Source organism: Lithobates pipiens, unplaced genomic scaffold, assembly GCF_037356315.1.
Source record: "Lithobates pipiens isolate NorthernLeopardFrog02 unplaced genomic scaffold, aLitPip1_a1.2 Scaffold_19, whole genome shotgun sequence".
NCBI classification, from domain to species: Eukaryota; Metazoa; Chordata; class Amphibia; order Anura; family Ranidae; genus Lithobates; species Lithobates pipiens.
The window spans coordinates 397828347-397840541 of record NW_027507764.1 but is presented as its reverse complement, the minus strand read 5'-3'; the positions used below and the strand labels follow the sequence as shown (position 1 = coordinate 397840541).

The following is a 12195-nucleotide window of genomic DNA, read 5'->3' as shown; positions in this document are numbered from 1 at the left end:
TAAAACATAGAGTTCACTGGCTTGTTGAGAAATCTTTACTTATTTTCTTAATTCTCCTCTATTTGTCCAGACTGGCCACCGTCTGTGCTCCCCTTGCTGCATTTTCTGGTATCGGGTCCGGTGCCTGTGCACTCTTTTTATAATATCTGGATGGTTGTTTCTGCAGGAAATAAGGTTGTGGAGTGGGGGTAAGCACACTTTCTTACTTAAAGCCTTGGTCATGTTTATATTGATATATTATTAAGATTAATTTGGTATGTATTTTGAATGTATTTTGTTATTTCACTTACCTTTATGTCATTTATTGTCATTTATTTGCTAGCTTGTATATCCCCTGAGGAAGCGATTGCGAAACATGTCGGGATAAGCAATTACAAGCATCCTAACTGAACTACTATATGGACCTCAAACTATATGTAACATCCTTGTATATTTTAAAAGACTGGTTTTGTTTTATTGAATTGTTTTAATAAATATATAATTTTTATATTTTTCTAAAAAACTTTTTTCTATATTTCGTTAATTACAACACTGCACTGTTAATGTCCCATTTTCCCTATATTTGGGTTTCTTTTCCCAAAAAAATCTAGAATATACTTATACAGTTATCCCTTTCAAACAAATAAGTTGGAGACTAACCACCAAGACCAAATTTTTGAAAAATGTTTAGGGCTTCTCCTGTGTTTATATGTCAATTCTTCCTGTTATAGATTTTGTTTATTGTTGGTGGAGAATTTGATATCCATCTTTGTAATATAAGTTTACGGGTTATAGACATAAGTCTTAACCACATCACATGCATTTCAACCAGGAAAATGTCTTCCTATGCAATCCCTAACAATGCCCTATATGCGTCATACACCCTCCCTTTAGCGATGCAATTTGGGACATTGCCACAACATATTTGGTGTAGTTGCTTTACCCCAAGAGTGAAACTTTAAGGGAGTAAAGTGAGATCTATGAATAATAAATAACTGAGTCAGACACTGAGGAACATAAGGATACTCTAAATAAGTTATTCTAAGCACGCTCCCACTCCTTGTCACTAAGTCTCCAAATCCCTATGCCACCGACCAAAACTACCATCTTGTGTATTAACATTAACTGCCTTTTGTAGGGTAGAGTATAAATCCCCAATAAGTCTCTGCTTGGAGAGTCTTATAGTTCCCGCTATAGTTAAAATTAAAGATAAATTATATGTTAGTTGAAATGTCGTAGCCTGATTCTGCAAAGCATGCCATAACTGTAGATATTGAAGAAAAAATGATTAGATGATATTTCTCTGCCAATTTGTCAGATTGTTGTAAAACCTCATTAATAAGTTGATGAAGTAACACAATACCAGCCCTTTTCAATAAATCTAAATTTTCAAGTTTTACTACCTAGTTTTTTCATGTGGGCATATTGGGTATATCCCTCATAAACAGTATCATGTTGGGCAGTAGTTCAGATTTCATGTATTAAATGAAATGTGGGAAAACAATGTTTACTATAAGAGTAATAAGTTACTATTAGCTGAACTCGTGGATCCACCGAAAAGTGGGAAAATATAATTTGCTGTATGGGGTCCTCGCGATCTATAACATTCCAACCATGTAGTTGCTGAACTTGTGATGCCAAATACAATCTGGAATTGGGAACAGCTAAACCTCCTTCATCTTTAGCCAGCTGCTAAGTTCACAGTCTAATCCAGGGATGTATATATCCCCAGATGAGATCTCTAAACAAGGTATCGTCTAAAAAAATCTCAGAGGTAACCATACAGGGCAATTATGTAAAAAATATTAGTTGTGGCATCCAAACCATCTTTATCAGATTGGCTCTGCCAACTACTGTTAAAGGTAACTTACTCCAAATGTTCCCACTTGTTAAAATCTCTTAAGTAGTGGAACTAATTTCCTCTCTACATATGCATTAACTTGTGATGTAACTTGAATGCCTAGATATTTAAATGTAGAGATAGCTATTTGGAATGCAGATGTTGGCAAATTAGTCACCAGGGGGTCTACAGGTAAAAGGAATGACTTATCCCAATTTATTGTAAATCCTGAGAAAGAGCCTGGATTTGATGATATCACTACAATAGTAAATGCAATTTTAGTTGGAGATACTTGCAAGTCTACCACTTGTGTCATTGATTTTTGTGCTTTTACAATTGCTGCTAAAAGATAACCCGTATTATCCCCATCCTCAAAATAAGGTTGCTGAAGAAAAAAATGTTTCTGCTCTGCTTTTTATCAGCATATGCCTTTTATTTTTGTATCCACTTTTGTTGAGTTTCTATATTAGAGTTTGCTATGTATTGGAGTCCGGCTTGTAAAACAGCTTCAGCAGCAGATTGTTCCCAAGCCCTAGATCTTTTTTTAATTTTAGAAATTTGAGAATTAAATAAGCCTCTTATATAGGCTTGTAAGGAATCCCAATAGATCTGCAAGATACAGAGGGCTTGTTAACAGTACTGTAGACCAAAATGTCAAGCAGAATATTCTGCTTTGAAGGAAAGAGATAAAACCAATAGGGGTTAACTTTGCACATGGTGCAAGTCTGAGCAGAATACTAGATCAAATTAAGCACCAATGGGGAATTATCGGACAACTCCCTAGCTGCATAAGTCACTTCAGATATCAATGGTAACGTCACAGAAGTAGCTAACGCAGAGTCTCTTCTAGATAAGGCCATATGGGTACTAGAGAAACAAGAAAACTCTCTGGCATAAGGATGTAAAAATCTCCATACATCCATTAGGCCAATATCCCGAACATAACCAGCAAAGGAGGTTTGCAGAGGTCACTTGACCTATAGCTATGCCATATTTATCTAAATGAGGGTCAAAATAATTATTGAAGTCCCCTACTATTTACCAGGGAACATCAGCTTTATAAGAGGCAAAGTTCACACATTCTTTATGTACCTCTGGTAAATATGGGGGTGATATATATATACATTAGCTAACACATATGATTTTCTGTACATTGTGCAGTATAGGAATATATAGCAACATCTAGTGTCCGTCCGTACTTGGCTGCAGGAAAAACCAACATTTTTTGCTATCAATATAAACACGCCTCTAGAATGTGTGGTATAAGTAGAATGGTATTGCCAACTACATTGCGAACACTTCAAATAATTAAATCTATATATATTTAAATGAGTCTCCTGCAGGCAGATAGTAGACAAAGAGAAATGTTTCAATGTAGTAAACATTGCTTGTCTCTTCACTGGGTCGTTAAAACCCCTAATGTTCCAAGATACCAAGACTTTCATCAAAGCTGACATGTTGCAACAATTTTAAGTTTAAAGCAAAAATACTCATATCTCTCACAACAAAAAAATTATCCCCATTGACCCTATATTGAATCAAATATCCCCATGGTTAGAAAAAATTATATTGAAAAAGGTCGCACCCATAAGTGGTACCCACTTCAATAATATCGCCAGGCAGAAGTCCCTTAGAATTCTTTGTGAATAAAAGGTCTCTATATTCATTTTAATTATCTGGTGCTCTTATTTTGCAAATCTGTAAAAGAAAAAAAAATGCAACAAAAGAAAAAGATAAATAAAAATTCAAAACCTTGTGCCAAGTTCACATAAACCCCTAAAGATTCACAATTACTCTCAGTAGCTAATACATAAAAGGTTGTATATCTAAAAGCATCACAATTTGCACAAAGTGCCTTTTCTCTAATTCTTATAGCTGTTGGATAATCAAAAACAAAACAAAAACTAAAAATGTCTGTGTTCTAAGCTCAGTTAGACACATATACTGAGAGTCAATTAGAGGGAGTCTCCAAAAAGTTAATATGTGTAACACTTTAAGTTAATTAATATTGACGAAATTAAAGGAAATGCTTAATACACAACATTGAATATCATTATTCTGGTCTGGGCTATGGTTATCTGAAAGTACATTGAGAGAAGTTCAATTTGGAAAGGATTATGCTGAAAGCTAAAAAGTTCTAGCAAGCAGTGCACTTTGAAAAAGCGTATTACAGGTATTTACATCATAAACTTTGTTTGTCTCATGCAGTGAAAGTTCCCTCTGGAATATTTTCGAATGCTTCAGTTGCTAAATTACTAAACTGCCTACACAGTTATGTTGGATGCTGTGATATTAATCTAAACTTAGTGATGAAAAAAATGTCCAGCAGTGCATGTTTTCCAGATGTCTTCACAAGAGAACAGATGTGTCAGTCAATGGTTGTCATTCTGAATATTCCACTTGTGTTACTAATTTATCCAAACGCGACTCAATGAGAGGACTGAAAACAAGAACATTTGATAATTAGAATCTACTTTCCATAATTTTTTTCCCCAAATATCAATGATTTGTCTAAAGCTTTCTTTGGCCTGCAGTCTCATTGCATGATTCTTGCTTTACCTGCTGGCTGTTATGAGAATCTCTGGTATTGGTGTCTACTTGATCCATTGCATTGAGGATGGGTTTGCCTGGTCTTGTATGATTGAGACATCCTGGGTGCATTAATATGGTCACAGGAATTTAAGGGATATTAAATAAGACTTTCCAGAAATAAATACATGGAAGTGAAGCCAACTTAGTCAGCAGCAGATGCTTTGACTAAAAGGGGTTATGTAGAAATCTATGTATCAAGTAGTCTTGTTTGCTAAACTATTCAATGCCCTGAATTTTGTAACTTTGAATGCACCTGAATAATATCAGTTATTTATAGGATGAAATGGTGCATGTTTTATTAACATAGACTGATTAGGACTAGTGATGAAATGAAAAACCTTGCGTTCAGTTCGGCAGGGGTTTGCTGCACTTCAACTACCCTAAGGAACATGGTTACGCACTGAGGGAAAAAAAGTTTTAAATTGCCTGGCAAATGGCATCTCCCTCTTGCTTCTTTAAAACAAAAAAGTTACATAGCAGATCCCCAAAGGTCTGCTATGTTTTCTGGGTGTATTACGGAGGAGTCTGTGTGCTTTTATTTTAAGACATTGTATTCTGGACTCTTTTGGGTTAATTTACTTAAACCAGAGAGTGCAAATTCTCGTGCAGCTCTGCATAGAAACCAATCAGCGTCCATGTTTTTTTGTTTTTTAAAGCTTAATTGAACAAGCTGGTTGGCTATGGCTACCATGCACAGCTGAAGCTGATTTTGGACTTGCCGGTTTTAATAAATCCACCCCACTGAGTCTGGTAAGGATTTTAACCACGTCCCGACCAGCGCACAATGATGTACGTCGACAGAATGGCACGGGCAGGCATATTGGCGTACAGGTACGTCCAATATTCAATGCCGCCCTGCCATCGCCAGCGGCGCGCTCACGTGCTGGTCGGGACCCCTGCGAGTCCGGTAGCGGGACCCGCGGACTCGATCGCCGCGGGCATCCCCGCGATCTTCTCACGGAGCGGCCGAATGGAGGAAATGCAGAGTAAACAGCATTTCTCCATTCTGCCTAGCAACTAGTGACGCTGATCTCTGCTCCATGTGATTGGAGCAGAGATCAGTGTTCACTAAATGAAAGCCCAACCCCCCCACAGTTAGTAACACACCCCTAGGAACACTTAACCCCTACACTGCCACCCACTGGTTAACCCCTTCACTGCCAGTGTCATTTACACAGGAATCACTGCATTTATATAGCAGTGATTACTGTATAAATGACAATGGTCCCAAAAATGTGTCAAAAATGTCCGATGGGTCCCCCACAATGTCGCAGTCACAATAAAATCGCTGATCGCTGCCATTACTAGTAAAAAAATAAATAATAAAAAATTATTAATAAAAATGCTATAAAACTATCCCTATTTTGTAAACGCTATAACTTTTGCGCAAACCAATCAATAATCGCTTATTGCGATTTTTTTTTACCAATAATATGTAGAAGAATACGTATCGGCCTAAACTGAGGGAAAAAAATGTTTTTTTATATATTTTTGGGGGATATTTATTATAACAAAAAGTAAAAAATAATGCGTTTTTTTCAAAATTGTCGCTCTATTTTTGTTTATAGTGCAAAAAATAAAAAACGCAGGGGTGATCAAATACCACCAAAAAAAAGCTCTATTTGTGGGAAAAAAAGGACGTCAATTTTGTTTGGGAGCCACGTCGCATGACCGCGCAATTGTCAGTTAAAGCGACGCAGTGCCGAATCGCAAAAAGTGGTCTGGTCTTTGACCAGCAAAATGGTCCGGTCTGCAAGTGGTTAAAGGATAAGTTCACTTAAAGAAAAAAAATGCACATTAATTTTAGGTAAAAAAATATACATTTAATATTTTTTGTAGGAGCCTCGAAAGCATTGCCCCTGCAATATCCTGACATGTACGACTCCTACAGACTGTAAATGTAAGTTGCCTTCCCGTACATCATATAGGCAAGCAGTTTCACAAAGAGAAAAAGATTCAATGAACTATTTGAGCACCCAACAGCAGCTTGGTAGTTCATTGAGAACTACAAGCCGTCAGCCACAAAGGCGTCAGTGCTTGTAGTTCATTGATTCACAGGCATCAGTGAATCAATGACGCAACCGTGTGGGTGGAACACTGCACAGCCATGCTCTTTTCAAATAGTGACAGCAGGTACAAGGAGAAGATCCCCAGCCCGCTGTCAAAGGGAGCATAGAGATCAGGAAGGGGCTGCAGGAGCATGTTATATGTTCCACCCTAAAAATGGGTAGAATATGTAACATGTGCCTGAAATTGAAGCGATCCTTTAACTAGATGCCGACCGCCGGCTGTCAAATGACGGCCAGGCAGAGCACCTATTGTGGCGGGAGGCCGTCATATGACGGCCTCCCGTTTAAACAGGGAATGCGCGCGATCGTGCGCGCGCATCCCTGTTTCTTCGGTGGCGGCGTGTCATGGAGACACCGCTCACCACCGAAGGGGGTGAACAGCCATTCGTTATGGCTTTTTACCACGTGATCGGCCGTGATGAAGTCACGCCCAACCACAGATGGTCACACCCCGAACGTGCACGGCGCATGCGCGCGATCGTGAGCGCGCTGCGCGTGCACGTCGGTGGCGGCGTGTTCCCCGGGAACACTGCTCGTCACCGACGCTGGTAAACAGCCATTGGCCGGCTGTTTACCCACGTGATCGGCTGTGATCCTTTCACAGCCGATCACTAAAATGTAAACAAACCACGGTAACGGGATGTTACCGGGTTCTCCTCCTCACACACCGATCGTGTGTGAGGAGGAGATTGCGGTAACATCTCGTTACCGCATACAGTGTACACCAATCATACTGATTGCCCCCCCCCCAATAAAGAGGACCTGTCACCACCCCTCATGGTATCTGTCAATCACAGTCCATCAGAGTACCTGTCACAGTCCATCAGAGTATTTGAGTACCTGTCCCAGCCCATCAGAGTACCTGAGTACCTGTCCCAGCCCATCAGAGTACCCGAGTACCTGTCCCAGCCCATCAGAGTACCCGAGTACCTGTCCCGGCCCATCAGAGTACCCGAGTACCTGTCCCGGCCCATCAGAGTACCCGAGTACCTGTCACGGCACATCAGAGTACCCGAGTACCTGTCACGGCACATCAGAGTACCTGAGTACCTGTCACGGCACATCAGAGTACCCGAGTACCTGTCACGGCCCATCAGGGTACCCGAGTACCTGTCACGGCCCATCAGGGTACCCGAGTACCTGTCACGGCCCATCAGGGTACCCGAGTACCTGTCACGGCCCATCAGGGTACCCGAGTACCTGTCACGGCCCATAAGGGTACCCGAGTACCTGTCACAGTCCATTAGAGTACCGAGTACCTGTCACAGTCCATTAGAGTACAGAGTACCTGTCACAGTCCATCAGGGTACCCGAGTATCTGTCACAGCCCATCTGAGTACCCGAGTACCTGTCACAGTCCATCAGGGTACCCGAGTACCTGTCACAGTCCATTAGAGTACCGAGTACCTGTCACAGTCCATTAGAGTACCGAGTACCTGTCACAGTCCATCAGGGTACCCGAGTACCTGTCACAGCCCATCTAAGTACCTGAGTACCTGTCACAGTTCATCTGAGTACCCGAGTACCTGTCACAGTCCATATGAGTACCTGTCACCGCCCTTCAGAGTACCCAAATACCAGTCACCAAACCATCAGAGTACCTGTCACCAGGCCATCAGAGTACCCGAGTACCTGTCACCAGGCCATCAGAGTACCCGAGTACCTGTCACCAGGCCATCAGAGTACCCGAGTACCTGTCACCAGGCCATCAGAGTACCCGAGTACCTGTCACCAGGCCATTAGAGTACCCGAGTACCTATCTCCAGCCCATCAGAGTACCCGAGTACCTATTTGCAGCCCATGTCTCATAGAATATACGTTGGGGTGTTTGCTTTCCAAAATGGGGTCATTTTGTGGGTAATTTCACTGTCCTGTGGTCCAGGACCTTCAAACGTGTGATGGGTAGGAATGAAATGAGATGTGCCATTTATGCTCCTAGAACGCCTGAACGTACTACTTCAATGTTCGGCCTCTCTATGTGGCCAGGCTGTGTAAAAGTCCTACACATGTGGTATCGCCATACTCGGGAGGAGTAGCAGAATGTTTTTTGGGGTGTAATTTTTGCTATATACATGCTATGTGTTAGAAATATCTTATAAATTGACAATTTTGTGTAAAAAAAAATGCGTTTTAATTTTTTTCCACATATTCCAAAAACTTCTGGAAAAAAATTAACCATTCAAAAGACTCATTATGCCTCACAGATTATACGTTGGGGTGTTTGCTTTCCAAAATGGGGTCATTTTATGGGAAATTCCATTGTCCTGGTACTCCTGGGACTTCAAAAGTGTAATAGGTGGTTGAGAAATGAGATGCGTCATTTTTGCTCGTAGAATGTCTGAAGGTACTACATCAATGTTGGTGCTCTGTATGTGGCCAGGCTGTGTAAAAGTCTCACACATGTGGTATCGCCGTACTCGGTAAGAGTAACAGAATGTATTTTGGGGTGTAATTTGTTGTATGCATATGCTGTGTGTGAGAAATAACCTGATAATATGACAATTTAGTAAAAAAAAAAAAAAAAAAAATCTTCATTTTGCAAAGAATTGTGGGAAAAAATGACAACTTAAAAAAACTCACCATGCTACTTACTTAATACCTTGGGATGTCTACCTTGTAAAAAGGGGTCATTTGGGGGGTATTTGTACTTTTCTGACTTGTTAGTGTCTCAAGAAATGAGGTACACCTGATGTACTGAAGGCCTGATCAGAAGTGATCAATTTTCAGTGATTGGCACCATAGTTTGTAGACTCTATAACTTTCACAAAGACCAAATAATATATACTAATGTGGGTTATTTTTACCAAAGATATGTAGCAGTATAAATTTTGGCCAAAATGTATGAAGAAAAATTACTAATTAGCAAAAATTTATGACAGAAACGAAGAAAAAGGCATTTTTTTCACAAAATTTACGTTTTATTTTATTTATAGCACAAAAAATAAAAAACCCACTAGTGATTAAATACCACTAAAAGAAAGCTCTATTTGTGTGGAAAAAAGGACGCAAGTTTCATATGGATACAGTGTTGGATGACTGAGTAATTGTCATTCAAACTGTGAGAGCGCTGAAAGCTGAAAATTGGTCTGGTCAGGAAGGGGGTGTAACTGCACTGTATTGAGGTGGTTAAGGGGGTGCCCCCTTTAACAATGAGAAAATCCCCATATACTGCCCCGTGTGAATAAATATGAGTATCCCTACTCATTCACAAATAAAAATATGTCACCTATTTAGAAAAAAAAAAAAAATATTCAAAGTCCCTCATTGAAAATTCAATCACAATTCCCACCTCCGATGCAAAAACGAATGCAAAAAAAAAAACCTGATGACCAATGGTAGAGATCTCCAATGGTAACACTAGCTAAATGATAGTTCCTTGAGCTGTCATCAGCTATATAAAGAAAGGGGCAGGCATAGTGGTGACATCATATATGTGCCCATATTTAGTCACTGATTTAAGGCTCCATTCCACAGACATGTAAGCAAATGCTGCTACTTCCTTAATAACCATTGACATTCAGGATAGTGACCATATTTATCCAATAATGTAACCTACCCTATTCCATTAGCCTACATAGCCAGGGGTTCCTGGCCATGTAAGTAAATGGGCCTGGTCAAGTCAGTGGTTGGTAAGAATGCAAACCTGCTGCTTCCTTAGCAGCTATTGACAGCCTGAAGCTGTCACATTCACCCACACTAAACACCTTAAGCATTTGGCTTTTGGAGAAATGTCCCAGCAGTCAGTGTTAGACCTGAGATAACATCCATACCAAAATGAACACACTTGCAATTCATTGAAACTGCATGTCTGTCTGTTGTGCTGAAGACAGTACTTTTTGTTATTCATGGATTCCCATGCATGAATGATGTGGTTGTGTGGGCAGCCATGCTGTTTTTAAAATATGACAGTGGATGGGGGGGGGAGAGGATCCCCCACATGCTGTCACAGTGGAAGGTGGGGTGAGGAGGGCCTGCTAAGCATTGTACATGCTACTAAATATAGGTATAGCATGTAACATGTTCAAAATGTGAACTTATCCTTTAAAGGCGCATGTAGAGAACAAGAATTCTATCATCACTTTTTTTTTTTTTAAGTTTCTGTTTTCAATGCCTTAATGCAACTGCAGAACTTTTCCAGACAAAGGTCCTTTATAGTTTAAAAACATAAAAATGAAAGCTGACGGGAAAGTTTGAAAATAATAACCAGGCTATCCTTCTCACCATTATTCATACTGTTCTTCTTGCTACTGAAAGATATCACTGAAGCCAGAACTTCTTTAAAAATCTATAATGTGATGGAGCCTCTACTTAAAGGAACATTGTCTCTTTTAAAAACTATTATTTAGTACATATATTTGTAATATTAAAATATTATTTTTTAAATATTCATATTTCATTTACATTTTAGTTAAATTTTTAGCTACTGTATACAAAATAATATTTTCTTACAATTTAAAAGATCCTCTTCTGGTAGCTAAGGAAGAATGGACTGAGTCGAGGAAAAGATTGCATTTAATCATTAGTATATTCTTTATTCTACCCTTTGTTTATCGCATGCTGTAAATGTCTCCTTCTACTCAAGAATGATGAATTTAACGTGTCTCAAATAATTGCACAGCTAGGTGGTGCTAATTATTTTACTGTGTTCCTGAAGTATGAGTTTTTTCAAGGCAGCAAAAAAATGGAACATTGTGTGAGCTAATGACGCTTTGCCTTTTATTATATTATTTACATGTATGTGATGCAAATGCAAGTAAATATAGATTTTTTATTAAATGGATGAACAGATGTTGTACAATTATTTTTTTTTTCCCCATGTAAATATTATATTTTATTTGTTGATGTTTTTCATACCGTAATACTATTTTTGATTAATCAGAGGACTTGCAAATCCTACCAAACACCCTACATATCTGCAACAGTATTATATTAAATGACAATTTACTGTGGATCAAACACAGAAAAAAATGCATTTTATACATATAATATTTCTTTTCTTTTTCTTTATAAAATACAGAAGGAATTTGCAGAGTTTAATTCTAATCATTGAGTATATCTTTCTTGTCTCTTAGGTATTAAAGGCTGGGTCCCTGGATATTTATTTTGAGTAATCCTCCAACAACAACACAAATCCTGTGTGGAATAATACTGGATTTTCTAAGACAATATTTGGGAGCTGATCAGTTCACAAGTTGTTAAAGAGAGAAAAATGAAGATGGGCAGACAAGAAATGTGCCACTATCTTCAGCTTATTGCTCTTTTCTTTTGTCTTTCTGGAATAAGCCAAGCTGAGCTTTCAATGTCTACATCGAAGCCTTACATTCAGTCTGGGAGATCAAGAACTAAGCGGAGCTGGGTTTGGAACCAGTTCTTTGTGCTGGAGGAATATACAGGCTCAGATCCTCTGTATGTCGGTAAAGTAAGTACAGTAATTGACTTGTATACTCATTTATATAACCTGTTGTTATGCATATTTGCATTAGTGTATTAGATATTAAAGCAGTGAGCAGTAACTGCATGACAACAACAGCAGATGGTTCATATATATCTAAAACTCAGACTTGTCAATGTTTGTCATATCAGCTTCAATAAACATTATAAACAACAGTTTAAGTCATAGCTTATGATATGTCATTAATAAGAATAACCCTTCATATTCATTTTTCTCCTGTAGGCTCTGTAGGTACAAATGTTATTACAATAAAAGGTCAAATT

At 39.0% G+C, this 12195-nt stretch overlaps 1 protein-coding gene across 2 annotated transcripts in view; it reads left to right on the top strand.

Moving 5' to 3' along the window:
• The window catches only part of CDH7 (cadherin 7), a 314868-nt gene that overhangs the window by 52733 nt on the left and 249940 nt on the right, over window positions 1-12195 (top strand). For both annotated transcript variants that reach the window (XM_077492388.1, XM_077492389.1), the window contains exon 2: window positions 11553-11899. In XM_077492388.1, coding sequence (XP_077348514.1) covers window positions 11690-11899 — 210 coding nt within the window. In that variant the 5' untranslated portion in view covers window positions 11553-11689. The remainder of the gene's footprint in view (window positions 1-11552; window positions 11900-12195) is intronic.